At 28.5% G+C, this 15456-nt stretch overlaps 2 protein-coding genes across 2 annotated transcripts; one reads left to right on the top strand and one right to left on the bottom strand.

The window, feature by feature from the left end:
• Positions 1–31: 31 nt before the first annotated feature.
• Bm17840 (Uncharacterized protein) lies at positions 32–10361 on the top strand (the record flags this gene model as incomplete). The annotated part of the gene is made up of 5 exons (XM_043082563.1): positions 32–214; positions 4450–4674; positions 5008–5199; positions 9435–10046; positions 10254–10361. The coding sequence occupies 5 exons, from the start codon at positions 32–34 to the stop codon at positions 10359–10361; spliced, it is 1320 nt and encodes a 439-aa protein (XP_042938497.1).
• Positions 10362–11176: 815 nt separating this feature from the next.
• On the bottom strand, positions 11177–13968 carry Bm10277 (Uncharacterized protein; the record flags this gene model as incomplete). The annotated part of the gene is made up of 6 exons (XM_001896946.2): positions 11177–11288; positions 11747–11895; positions 12418–12513; positions 12758–12974; positions 13539–13684; positions 13930–13968. The coding sequence occupies 6 exons, from the start codon at positions 13966–13968 to the stop codon at positions 11177–11179; spliced, it is 759 nt and encodes a 252-aa protein (XP_001896981.2).
• Between the last annotated feature and the right edge of the window lie 1488 nt (positions 13969–15456).

Below are 15456 nucleotides of genomic sequence, written 5' to 3'. Positions count from 1 at the left end.
ATGCAAAAAAAATTTTATTCAGTTTGTACATATGAAAGAACATATGATGACTCATACCGGTGAGAAGCCGTACAGTTGTCCGATATGCAAAAAAAATTTTATTCAGCCTGTACATATGAAAGAACATATGATGACTCATACCGGTGAGAAGCCGTACAGTTGTCCGATATGCGGAAAATGTTCCTCACGAAAACAGGATTTGCAGACTCACATGGTAACTCATGACATGAATAGACCTGTCTACCACTGCACTGTATGCAGTAAGAGTTTCACGAATAAAATGAGCTTGAAATCGCACATGCTCAAGCATTAGTGCTTGCACTTTATACTTTAAATAGAAGAAATACACATTACTGTTTCTGTTTTGTTGATTATTTATATTTTTTATCAGTCAATTCTGTGTCACCTATTCTTATATATCAATTAGTATCTTTCGCTGTCTGTTTCATCATGCCTTTTTGTTTTATATCTATATTGTGTCATATCTTTTCCACTTTTTTATTTTTTGTTAGAATAAATTAATTTCCTTGCGGTACATACATAACAAGCAAGTAACCTTGCATGCTATGCATGAAAACTTGCAAATTAATATCGCTGTTGTTAAATTGAGGTGCTCACTCGATTGTTGGAAATAAATTTTTGGTATAGAAGAGATTCTTCTTAGTCGCAACATATCATTTCATAGGAATCATGTCGCAACGAAAATTTATCCGTTCATTTCATTTGTTAATTTACATTCGAAATTCTGTTTCAGTTGTTCTATTTGCATTCAAAATTCCACTCAATAAAAATATTTGATAATCTAACCTTACAATAAATCCATCAATGAATAAAGCATTAGCTAATTTTTAATCATGACATAAATAGATCGGCCTACCACTTTACTGTATGCAATAAAGATTTTTGGACTAAAACTATCTTAAGTTCTGATATTTTTTTTTGCTGAGTGACTGAATAATTGATCAAAAATCAATAAAAGTTTCGACTGGACAGAAGATTTTTAAACAATACTGTCAGAACAGGAGTTGTAATTGATTCCCTAATCACTGGCGCAGAAAACTTCAGACTTTCGTCGGCAGTATATCTGACCAAGAATTTGCAGAGCTTTTAAATAAATGCAAAAGATCTGAAGGATGTTCATCATAAGCTGCCTCATGAGAAAATCCTATCTGTGGTTAACAGTCAACTTGATATCATAACGAAAGTAGGTTGAATTTTTAACCATTCAGAAAAAAGGCAAAGGAAGTATTTATTTTTAGTATTGGCTTATTTTAAGTCTTAACGTTAGAATTTAGCTGCTTTTTAATGCAAACAATATGAGCTACAAATGTTTATGAAACTTACAATGCAGAAAAAAGATAAGAAACCTCCACTGTAGTGTAATAATGCGATTCAAAATTATGCTATACTGTAAAAGAATCATATGAGTAGCACTAAGTTCCGTCATTTATTTAGCATTTTATCACAAAAAATGAACAAATATTCATTTCTGAAGCAAAACATATATATGGATGCAATATCAAACAAAAAATATTACTCTTGCCTAATAGAAAAATGAATTCTTATTCAATTTCCTGTAAAATTTCATTATAAATCGACGAATTGCGCCTGTAATTGATAATGGAAGATTTGTCTTTTAAGAGGTACCAATTGTAAGAGATGCAGCAATGCAGTTTTCCATATGACTAATTTTGCAAAGATTTGAAAATGTGGAAAAATTGAAGCGAAATGAAATAAAATTATGCAAAAAATATCACAAGTATTTCGCATAAATTTTCATACAATTCAATATAGCAACTGAGAACAAACTATTCAATATAAAGAATTAAACAATGATTGTTATTATGCGTACTATTATATATTCCTCTATTATTACTATACCTATATTGTTACACGTATTTAACTTATTAGCACACGTAGTTTGCCATTCCTACTTGCATTGAGCATTTATACATACAATTCTCCAACCGGGAGTGATCGGGTGACTTCTGTAAACCCCTTCCACAAATTTCATTCAGTCAGTTCTTTTTCATTTAGAGTGTCAACTTTTTTCATATTTTGGTATAATGAGAAAATTTTTGAGATTTCATTATATATATATTTTTTCCCAATGATATATATATATATCATTGGAAAAGCATTTAATTGAAGAAATTTCTTCTTTACTTAATTATGGAGCAACAGTCATGTTGTTATAAATAGCTGTCGAGTAAATTTGAATATTTTTCAGAATTGGTTAATCGCCTACTCGTAATTAATTAAATTAAATTGTCTCATTTTCTATGTAGTGAAAATTAAATTTGCAAAAGTGAAAGATTTTATTGTTTCTTTAACATGTTAAAGAGTTTATAGCCTAAAAGAAAGAACGCAGCAAAAGAAGTGATTGACATCATGGCGCAAAAGCTTATAAAAAGCTGAAGAAAATTTGTGAAATTACTGCTGATGTTTACTTCAGATTTGAGTATAAAAAATAACTCAGTGGAAAAATTTCAATGAAAAAGACGAAATAAATTTTACTACTTTTTTTTGCTCTTTACTTTAAGCATAGATCCGACAATCTTTACGATCAGCTGATATTGCTAAAGAAATAGAAAAGAAAATGGATGACGAAGGACTGATAGTTGCTAATAATGTAGTGCAATAATTAATATGATGCAAAATAACTGGTATGCGTAAATGAATAGCACTAAGTTTCGCTATTAAGTACTGTCATTTATTTAATTAATATTTTATTAACGAATTTATAAATTTCCAGAAACATCGACAGTTTCACTTTAGTTAATGCAATGTATTCTGCAGCATTATTCCATATTCCGGTCGAACAGCAACAATTAGAAATAGTATGCTTGCGCCTAGCATAGTAGCTCGTTCTTGAACTGCTGTTTGATCACTAGAATAATGAAATTTCAGCAAATTATAATTGTTTTCTTTTTTCAGAATTTAAATTAACAAAATTATCAGTCAAATTTCAGATTACACCTCAAAAATTTCAGAAATTTAAGAAGAAAAAAAATTTAAATCCTTCGAATCTTTTGCTTACACTTCATTATTAACTTATTTTTTAAATTTGCTAAACTAGGCTTATTAAATTTTCTTACAGTCATTGTGCACAACATCATATGATGAAAGTAGCTGTCAAATAAGTACCAATGATGATTTCTAATATTTATTAATCTTTCAAATTCCAAGCATTGTGAAACTGAAAAAGAATAAAAAGAGGTGGTAAAGTTTTATCATTTATTTGCAGTAATCAATAATGAAAAACACTGGTTCCGTCCAATAACTGTTAATCAGTGTATGGTTGGCAACACTTAAAATATTGAACTAGAAGGTATCGGTTCGCCATCTGTGGCTATGTAACTACTTATGATTATGTATCTATGACCACAACAAAGCTCGAACTGGAACTATTTATAATTCCTAACCGTAAAACTTAGGTAGGACAGAAAGGACAGGCTTCAATTTTTTTCCTATAAACAAGGATGGTGACAAGATATAATTTATGCATATTTATCAAATTAAACTGATTGTAAATAATTCTCTAGAATTTAATAAAAATAAAAAATCCGTAGATGCCTCCGCTTTGTGAACCGGTTCGATCTGATTGGAATATGCTCGAAGGTTACTTCACTTACATTTGTTTAACAAGCCTTTCTCATTTGTGTAAGTTCTTCCTTAACATCTTCAATTTTCTCCATTCCAACTACAAAAGACGTAGCAATGTAGTTATCCAACTTCGCTAATATTCCATAGATTTGAAAATGTGGAGAAATTGAAGCGAAATAAAATAAAATTGTAAAAAAAAAATGACAACTGTTTTGCATAAATTATTTCCAACAATGTATGTAGCAACTAAAATGAAATTATTCAATGTAGAAGATTAAACAGTGATTGCTATTGTATTAAACATGCGTAATATTTTATATTCTATTATTATTAGTATATCTATATTGTTATACATGGACGTTATAACTTATCAATACACGTAGTTTACCACTCCCATTTGAATAAGCAAATGCTATAGATACAATCATCCAACAGTATCTAACAGAAGTGATTGGATGGCCTTTGTCAAACTCTTTTCCACAATTTTCATTCATTTATTTTAATAAAAGATGTTACCTTTTTTTAGAGTTTTGAGTTATAAGAAGAATTTTGGGGTTCGATGATAAATTTGTAAATAATGGAATATATTTTAAAAAGCATTTAATTGGACAAATTTCTCCCTTGCACTTTTGTCAAACAGCAGCCAGTAAAATTGATTACTTTTTAGAATTGGACAGAAATTATTATCATTGACATGTATTCGATCTATTTTTTCTTCTTCTTCCTCCAATTGAGCAATATTCAAACTACCGTAAGTCCACTTAAAAACTACATAACGCTGTAATACCTTGGAGATTTAAAATTTTGCACAGTGTTAGATTGATAATTGCATATTAATTTAAGGTAGCGCAAACGGATCAAACAGAATCGTTGGATTTATCAATATCGAAAATAAAAAAGGAAGGGAGCGAATCCCAAGGATTATCAGTGGAGACAGAAAGTGATGGACGAATAAAACTGCTTGAACAGCTCCTTCCAATCGAAACAATGATGGAAGTAATGGAATTATCAAAGCAAAAAGAAAGCACAAGAAAGAAACAACGCTGTAATGTATGTCAGAAGGAAGTGGTAAACATAAAAAACCATATGATGATTCACACCGGTAAGAAGCCGTACAGTTGTTCGATATGCAAAAAAGATTTCACTCAGTTCGGGAATATGAAAATACATATGAGGACGCATACTATCAAGAAGTCGTATAGTTGTTCGATATGCAAAGAGAATTTCACTCAGTATGGGAGTATGAAAAAACATATGATGACTCATACCGGTACGAAGCCATACAGTTGTTCGATATGCAAAAGGAATTTTACTCAGTTCGGGAATATGAACAGACATATGATGATTCATACCGGTAAAAAGCAGTACAGTTGTTCGATATGCAAAAGGAATTTCACTCAGTTCGGGAATATGAAAATGCATATGTTGACACATACCGGTGAGAAGCCCTACAGTTGTTCGATGTGCAAAAAGAATTTCACTCAGTTCGGTAATATGAAAATGCATAAGTTGACACATACCGGTGAGAAGCCGTACAGTTGTCCGATATGCGGAAAATGTTCCTCACGAAAACAGGATTTGCAGACTCACATGGTAACTCATGACATGAATAGACCTGTCTACCACTGCACTGTATGCAGTAAGAGTTTCACGAATAAAATGAGCTTGAAATCGCACATGCTCAAGCATTAGTGCTTGCACTTTATACTTTAAATAGAAGAAATACACATTACTGTTTCTGTTTTGTTGATTATTTATATTTTTTATCAGTCAATTCTGTGTCACCTATTCTTATATATCAATTAGTATCTTTCGCTGTCTGTTTCATCATGCCTTTTTGTTTTATATCTATATTGTGTCATATCTTTTCCACTTTTTTATTTTTTGTTAGAATAAATTAATTTCCTTGCGGTACATACATAACAAGCAAGTAACCTTGCATGCTATGCATGAAAACTTGCAAATTAATATCGCTGTTGTTAAATTGAGGTGCTCACTCGATTGTTGGAAATAAATTTTTGGTATAGAAGAGATTCTTCTTAGTCGCAACATATCATTTCATAGGAATCATGTCGCAACGAAAATTTATCCGTTCATTTCATTTGTTAATTTACATTCGAAATTCTGTTTCAGTTGTTCTATTTGCATTCAAAATTCCACTCAATAAAAATATTTGATAATCTAACCTTACAATAAATCCATCAATGAATAAAGCATTAGCTAATTTTTAATCATGACATAAATAGATCGGCCTACCACTTTACTGTATGCAATAAAGATTTTTGGACTAAAACTATCTTAAGTTCTGATATTTTTTTTTGCTGAGTGACTGAATAATTGATCAAAAATCAATAAAAGTTTCGACTGGACAGAAGATTTTTAAACAATACTGTCAGAACAGGAGTTGTAATTGATTCCCTAATCACTGGCGCAGAAAACTTCAGACTTTCGTCGGCAGTATATCTGACCAAGAATTTGCAGAGCTTTTAAATAAATGCAAAAGATCTGAAGGATGTTCATCATAAGCTGCCTCATGAGAAAATCCTATCTGTGGTTAACAGTCAACTTGATATCATAACGAAAGTAGGTTGAATTTTTAACCATTCAGAAAAAAGGCAAAGGAAGTATTTATTTTTAGTATTGGCTTATTTTAAGTCTTAACGTTAGAATTTAGCTGCTTTTTAATGCAAACAATATGAGCTACAAATGTTTATGAAACTTACAATGCAGAAAAAAGATAAGAAACCTCCACTGTAGTGTAATAATGCGATTCAAAATTATGCTATACTGTAAAAGAATCATATGAGTAGCACTAAGTTCCGTCATTTATTTAGCATTTTATCACAAAAAATGAACAAATATTCATTTCTGAAGCAAAACATATATATGGATGCAATATCAAACAAAAAATATTACTCTTGCCTAATAGAAAAATGAATTCTTATTCAATTTCCTGTAAAATTTCATTATAAATCGACGAATTGCGCCTGTAATTGATAATGGAAGATTTGTCTTTTAAGAGGTACCAATTGTAAGAGATGCAGCAATGCAGTTTTCCATATGACTAATTTTGCAAAGATTTGAAAATGTGGAAAAATTGAAGCGAAATGAAATAAAATTATGCAAAAAATATCACAAGTATTTCGCATAAATTTTCATACAATTCAATATAGCAACTGAGAACAAACTATTCAATATAAAGAATTAAACAATGATTGTTATTATGCGTACTATTATATATTCCTCTATTATTACTATACCTATATTGTTACACGTATTTAACTTATTAGCACACGTAGTTTGCCATTCCTACTTGCATTGAGCATTTATACATACAATTCTCCAACCGGGAGTGATCGGGTGACTTCTGTAAACCCCTTCCACAAATTTCATTCAGTCAGTTCTTTTTCATTTAGAGTGTCAACTTTTTTCATATTTTGGTATAATGAGAAAATTTTTGAGATTTCATTATATATATATTTTTTCCCAATGATATATATATATATCATTGGAAAAGCATTTAATTGAAGAAATTTCTTCTTTACTTAATTATGGAGCAACAGTCATGTTGTTATAAATAGCTGTCGAGTAAATTTGAATATTTTTCAGAATTGGTTAATCGCCTACTCGTAATTAATTAAATTAAATTGTCTCATTTTCTATGTAGTGAAAATTAAATTTGCAAAAGTGAAAGATTTTATTGTTTCTTTAACATGTTAAAGAGTTTATAGCCTAAAAGAAAGAACGCAGCAAAAGAAGTGATTGACATCATGGCGCAAAAGCTTATAAAAAGCTGAAGAAAATTTGTGAAATTACTGCTGATGTTTACTTCAGATTTGAGTATAAAAAATAACTCAGTGGAAAAATTTCAATGAAAAAGACGAAATAAATTTTACTACTTTTTTTTGCTCTTTACTTTAAGCATAGATCCGACAATCTTTACGATCAGCTGATATTGCTAAAGAAATAGAAAAGAAAATGGATGACGAAGGACTGATAGTTGCTAATAATGTAGTGCAATAATTAATATGATGCAAAATAACTGGTATGCGTAAATGAATAGCACTAAGTTTCGCTATTAAGTACTGTCATTTATTTAATTAATATTTTATTAACGAATTTATAAATTTCCAGAAACATCGACAGTTTCACTTTAGTTAATGCAATGTATTCTGCAGCATTATTCCATATTCCGGTCGAACAGCAACAATTAGAAATAGTATGCTTGCGCCTAGCATAGTAGCTCGTTCTTGAACTGCTGTTTGATCACTAGAATAATGAAATTTCAGCAAATTATAATTGTTTTCTTTTTTCAGAATTTAAATTAACAAAATTATCAGTCAAATTTCAGATTACACCTCAAAAATTTCAGAAATTTAAGAAGAAAAAAAATTTAAATCCTTCGAATCTTTTGCTTACACTTCATTATTAACTTATTTTTTAAATTTGCTAAACTAGGCTTATTAAATTTTCTTACAGTCATTGTGCACAACATCATATGATGAAAGTAGCTGTCAAATAAGTACCAATGATGATTTCTAATATTTATTAATCTTTCAAATTCCAAGCATTGTGAAACTGAAAAAGAATAAAAAGAGGTGGTAAAGTTTTATCATTTATTTGCAGTAATCAATAATGAAAAACACTGGTTCCGTCCAATAACTGTTAATCAGTGTATGGTTGGCAACACTTAAAATATTGAACTAGAAGGTATCGGTTCGCCATCTGTGGCTATGTAACTACTTATGATTATGTATCTATGACCACAACAAAGCTCGAACTGGAACTATTTATAATTCCTAACCGTAAAACTTAGGTAGGACAGAAAGGACAGGCTTCAATTTTTTTCTTATAAACAAGGATGGTGACAAGATATAATTTATGCATATTTATCAAATTAAACTGATTGTAAATAATTCTCTAGAATTTAATAAAAATAAAAAATCCGTAGATGCCTCCGCTTTGTGAACCGGTTCGATCTGATTGGAATATGCTCGAAGGTTACTTCACTTACATTTGTTTAACAAGCCTTTCTCATTTGTGTAAGTTCTTCCTTAACATCTTCAATTTTCTCCATTCCAACTACAAAAGACGTAGCAATGTAGTTATCCAACTTCGCTAATATTCCATAGATTTGAAAATGTGGAGAAATTGAAGCGAAATAAAATAAAATTGTAAAAAAAAAATGACAACTGTTTTGCATAAATTATTTCCAACAATGTATGTAGCAACTAAAATGAAATTATTCAATGTAGAAGATTAAACAGTGATTGCTATTGTATTAAACATGCGTAATATTTTATATTCTATTATTATTAGTATATCTATATTGTTATACATGGACGTTATAACTTATCAATACACGTAGTTTACCACTCCCATTTGAATAAGCAAATGCTATAGATACAATCATCCAACAGTATCTAACAGAAGTGATTGGATGGCCTTTGTCAAACTCTTTTCCACAATTTTCATTCATTTATTTTAATAAAAGATGTTACCTTTTTTTAGAGTTTTGAGTTATAAGAAGAATTTTGGGGTTCGATGATAAATTTGTAAATAATGGAATATATTTTAAAAAGCATTTAATTGGACAAATTTCTCCCTTGCACTTTTGTCAAACAGCAGCCAGTAAAATTGATTACTTTTTAGAATTGGACAGAAATTATTATCATTGACATGTATTCGATCTATTTTTTCTTCTTCTTCCTCCAATTGAGCAATATTCAAACTACCGTAAGTCCACTTAAAAACTACATAACGCTGTAATACCTTGGAGATTTAAAATTTTGCACAGTGTTAGATTGATAATTGCATATTAATTTAAGGTAGCGCAAACGGATCAAACAGAATCGTTGGATTTATCAATATCGAAAATAAAAAAGGAAGGGAGCGAATCCCAAGGATTATCAGTGGAGACAGAAAGTGATGGACGAATAAAACTGCTTGAACGGCTCCTTCCAATCGAAACAATGATGGAAGTAATGGAATTATCAAAGCAAAAAGAAAGCACAAGAAAGAAACAACGCTGTAATGTATGTCAGAAGGAAATGATAAAAGACCATATGATGACTCATACCTGTAAGAAGCCGTACAGTTGTTCGATATGCAAAAGGGATTTCGCTGAGTTCGGGAATATGAAAAAACATATGATGATTCATACCGGTGAGAAACCGTACAGTTGTTCGATATGTAAAAAAAATTTCACTCAGTTCGGGAATATGAAAAGACATATGATGACACATACTAGCGAGAAGTCGTATAGTTGTTCGATATGCAAAGAGAATTTCACTCAGTATGGGGATATGAAAATGCATATGTTGATTCATACCGGTAAGAAGCCATACAGTTGTTCGATATGCAAAAGGAATTTTACTCAGTTCTGGAATATAAAAACTCATATGTTGACACATACCGGTGAGAAGCCGTACAGTTGTTCGGTATGTAAAAAAAATTTCACTCAGTCCAATAATATGAAAAGACATATAATGACTCATACTGGTGAAAAGCCGTATAGTTGCTCAATATGCAGAAAGAATTTTAGTCTCTCTGCGCATGTGAAAGAACATATGATGATCCATACCGGTGAAAAGCCGTGCAGTTGTCCGATATGCGGGAAAAGTTTTTTAAAAAAGTGCAATTTGCAGACTCACATTGCGACTCATGACATGAATAGACCTATGTACCGTTGTACGGTATGCAGTAAGGGTTTCAGAAGTAAACTCGGCTTGAAATTGCACATGCAGAACCATTAAAGCTTACGCTTTGTGTTTCACTTTAAAAGAAGAAATGCACACTCATTGCTATTTCTGTTGTTGTTAATTATTTATATCTTATTAGTCAATATATTTCTTTAAATCTATCTCTTATGTTCTCGTTGTTGCGATATCATTAATTGCACCTATCACGAAATCACAACGTGACATATATTTCATCTCTTCTAATCTTTTCACAAATTCATTACTTTATTTATTCCAACTTCTATGATTTATTTCTTTGTATGATGCAGTTGTGAGTGCCAAAATTGGTTAATCGCCTACTCGTAATTAATTAAATTAAATTGTCCCATTTTCTATGTGGTGAAAATTAAATTTGCAAAAGTGAAAGATTTTATTGTTTCTTTAACATGTTAAAGAGTTTATAGCCTAAAAGAAAGAACGCAGCAAAAGAAGTGATTGACATCATGGCGCAAAAGCTTATAAAAAGCTGAAGAAAATTTGTGAAATTACTGGTGATGTTTACTTCAGATTTGAGTATAAAAAATAACTCAGTGGAAAAATTTCAATGAAAAAGACGAAATAAATTTTACTACTTTTTTTTGCTCTTTACTTTAAGCATAGATCCGACAATCTTTACGATCAGCTGATATTGCTAAAGAAATAGAAAAGAAAATGGATGACGAAGGACTGATAGTTGCTAATAATGTAGTGCAATAATTAATATGATGCAAAATAACTGGTATGCGTAAATGAATAGCACTAAGTTTCGCTATTAAGTACTGTCATTTATTTAATTAATATTTTATTAACGAATTTATAAATTTCCAGAAACATCGACAGTTTCACTTTAGTTAATGCAATGTATTCTGCAGCATTATTCCATATTCCGGTCGAACAGCAACAATTAGAAATAGTATGCTTGCGCCTAGCATAGTAGCTCGTTCTTGAACTGCTGTTTGATCACTAGAATAATGAAATTTCAGCAAATTATAATTGTTTTCTTTTTTCAGAATTTAAATTAATAAAATTATCACTCAAATTTCAGATTACATCTCGAAAATTTCAGAAATTTAAGAAGTAAAAATAAATTTAATCTGCCAAATTCTATATTTGACATGAATTGATGTGGAAATATAAGGCTGATTGCTCTTCGCATTGATCGTTTCATGTTTAACTTTTATAAATCAGAAAATCACAAAAGAATATCCGTCATCCACATAGTGCTAATGTTATTTAGTAGTTTGTCACAGAAAATGAATAAATATTCATTTTTGAATATTTATTTATTATTTTTTCCAATTCTAAAGATAAATATATATTTAAATAACAGTAAACGAAAAGTATCACTTCTGCTTAATAAAAAAAAATGAATTCTTATTCAATTTCCTGCAAAATTTCATTATATAGTATACAAATTTAACCTGTAATTAATAATGAGAGATTTGGCTGTTGAGAAGTACGACGGCCTCAGAAAACCAATCTTTTCATTGCTTAAATTGAAAAATTCCAGTGCTTGATCAGCATTAATGAGGTAGAAATATCGCAATATACTACTAAATGATCCAAAAATCTGGAATAAAAACTGAAGTGTTTGTACATTTTCTTGTAATTAAAAAAAAAAGAAAAATTATATCATTAAGATTATGCAGGTACACAGTTTGTTTACTTGTATATACCTTATAAATTTAGTCCAATTTAATTTATCCGCATGACATTTTTCTTAAGGTCAGTCAACACTCTATGTAAAAATATTTAATGCGACAGGCGTTTCATCATTTAATCAATTGAAATAAAAACAAATATTTACATCTAATTTTTGATACAAATTAATACTAAATGTTATATCCAGATTTATCCAGTTTATTGAAGAAAAAAATCCACAAATTTTAACGAATTGATTATCGATCATGCAATATTGAAATGATTAATTAATTATTACTCAATGAATGAATACTTCTCTGAACAATCGATATTATTATCATTGACTACTATTGTCTTTCAATGTATTCAATACTTCATTTTAATTCAGAAAATTGAGTGATAGAAAAAATAGCGAATTTTTTATCAGTTATGAAAGACTAAAATCATTTACTTGTGTAACTGGTGTATTAACAACATTCAGAAATGGTTCACCAAATTTTGAAATCACATATCTTTGACTAAATGATTGACATTTTACTTGTTCAACCTAAACAAAAAATATACATATTGTAGTCTTTACACACACAATTTGCATGTTGTAAAGCAAGAAATATTCATTAATCCTTTCTTTTTTTTTTTCCTTCAAGTAAAAATTGAAAAAAAAATTTTTTTTTAATGTCTCACATTCAGAATTCATTTTAGGGGCTTCATTTTTTTGCACAGATTTTTTTGGACGTTAAATTATTAACATTGTTAATTTGAATAAATCAAAATGCAAGATATGTACATACCTTATACAATGTTGATCCAGCAGGATGTAAAATTTTACCCATGGAATTTTGAGAATTATCCGGAAGTCTTATTTCCATTACTGTATTGCCTTGTAATGTTTTCACTACAACTCCTTGCGCAGCGATCATTTCACAGTTATAAACAATTTGACGATTACCTTTTTTGGCTTTAACGACAAGATGAACCGGTGTGAAACGGGATGCGGAAGGCTTTAACCTGGAAAAGAAAGCTTCTGCTGATATCTTTCTTTTCTATACTTAATTTCGAAGAAATAAAAAAAAATATAACCGTCATATAATTTTTCATAATTACAATTTTGATTCTCTGTATTATAACAAACAAGAAACTATGGAACTGAAATTAACTTTAGATTATTTGTTATAGATGAACGATTAAATAATTTAATTAATTTAAGTTATTCAAATATGTATAAATGATAGCAGTATAATCAAAAATGCTAATTCTTATTCAAATTTTTATATTTTTGAAGCTAACAAATCTTTTTTATGAAATATGAAAAATTACTAGTGCACTGTAAATAATTATTATCTGTTATTTATATATAAACTTATTTATTCTCAGTGATAAAAAAAATATTATTAGTTACAAAAATATATAAATGAAAAAAAAAAAAGAAAATTATGCTCAAAAATTTCCAACTATTCTTTCGCTCTAACAATTTTTGCAAATTTGTTGAAATTACTTAAAATTTTGAAAATTTTTGCAAAGAAAATAAATATAAATATTACAATTAATAAATAAAATATGATAATTTCTCACTCATCAGAAGGTAAAATTTTAATCGTAAATCGATTACTTATCCCAAGAATATCACAATCTGGTAATGTGTCAAATGCTTCACCTTCGGAAGCTGCTTGTATTGTTTTCGCTACACCGCGACGTACTTTATCTACCACTGATGACATCTGAAACAAAACGAAAAAAAATTAGGTAAAATAGTAATGTATAAATAATATAGAAGAAATTAATGATATGTAAAGAAATGAATTGAAAATTTCATATTTATGCTAAGAAACTGTTAAGTAATAATTTAAATGTGAATAAAAATTAGCTTACACTTGCACTAACAACTATTACAATATGTAATCGGGTTTTTATTTTTTTTGTTTATCATCAGATTTTTTTTTTAAAAAAAAGAAATTACATATACCTGCCATTTGAAACATTTTCCTTTCTCTAATGTGTTCATCGTTTTTTTCAAATCGTTAAACAAATATTACAATTTAATTTTCTGAAAAAAAAATGAAATACTTTTATAAATACTTGCATTTTTGATAAATAAGTAAATAATAATAATAGAAAAATAAAAATATGCAATTCAAGCAAATTTTGTTTAAAATAAAAAAGAAAAGAAGAAAAAAATAATCTCTGACTGTGATGAATAAGAAAAATTGGAATTTTAATGAAATTCGTTTTTTCAAAGTTTAATTTACACATTTTTTTTCCTGTGCAAAATATTGCACAGGAAAAAAAAAGTTAACAAATAAATAATTTACATATGCATTAAATAATATTCATGCATACAAATAAATGATTTAATTTCCATTAATTATTTTACTAAGCAAAAAAAGAAGAACAAAACACGAAATAAAGAGAAAAATAAATGTTGTTAATAATGCAGCAGCTAAATTGAATTGCAGAAAGAAATAAGTTAATAATAAATAAATAAAATAAAATGGCTGAAAGTTGATTGTCTAATTGATAAGTAGTAATTTTTTCAGAAGAATAAAGAATAAGTAAATTATTCAATTTGGACTGGTATAAACTTTTCATTTTGTTAAACCATTCTTATCTTTTTTCCATCTTAATTTACTCTAATTAACTTTTTAATTTTTATCTATTAACTTATTAGCGTTACCTTTTTTTATCAGCAAGGAATTTTTCCAATTAATGAAATAACTTTTGTTAAGATTAGTCTATTTCTTTTTTCGTTTCTTTTTTACTCTTCATTTAGGTTATTAATTGATGTAAACAGGGAAAATTTATTTGAAAAAGGACGATAAAACCAAAAAATATAATTAATATTTCTTGGAATTAGTGGATAAAGAATGAAATTAATAGATGCTTTTTTTTGGCAAACAAATTAATTAATAATTTAATTAATAAGCAGAGAAAAACGTATTTAATTTACAAAGGAATGACTTTACTTGAAACTAATATGATATGAAATAAAATATCAAACATTAAATAAATAAGTTGAATATATATTAAAAAATTAAAATATTATTATTATTATTTCGAGACAAATTAATGAATTAAGCATTGAGAATATGGATAAGTTGATTTGAAAAAATATGATTTGATAAGATGGAATGAGAGAACTGAACAGTTAATGGTAAGTTATGAATTGTAAAATGAAGTAATGAAGAAAAGGTCATTACAAAATTTAGCAGCTATGATAGATTCGGGATATATTACAATAATACAATGAAAGGTCAATAAGAAATTTGAGAAAACTCACAAGCAAATAATTATATATTGATTATATATGATAAAAATTGTAATAAATTAAATATTATTAAAATATGCAAAAATAAACTAAAATTTTATCTTAAAATTTCAATTTAAAATAATCATCTTTTTCTCCATGAAAAAATTATTTGCAATTAGAAGAGGATAAAAATGAATGCAATAATGCTTTTTTCTAAATAATATTAAGCAGAAATACAAAAGTCTT

Source organism: Brugia malayi (assembly GCF_000002995.4).
Source record: "Brugia malayi strain FR3 genome assembly, contig: Bm_v4_Chr4_scaffold_001, whole genome shotgun sequence".
Taxonomy (NCBI): Eukaryota; Metazoa; Nematoda; class Chromadorea; order Rhabditida; family Onchocercidae; genus Brugia; species Brugia malayi.
The sequence above is the reverse complement of the archived record's forward strand: the minus strand, read 5'-3'. Positions and strand labels throughout refer to the sequence as shown.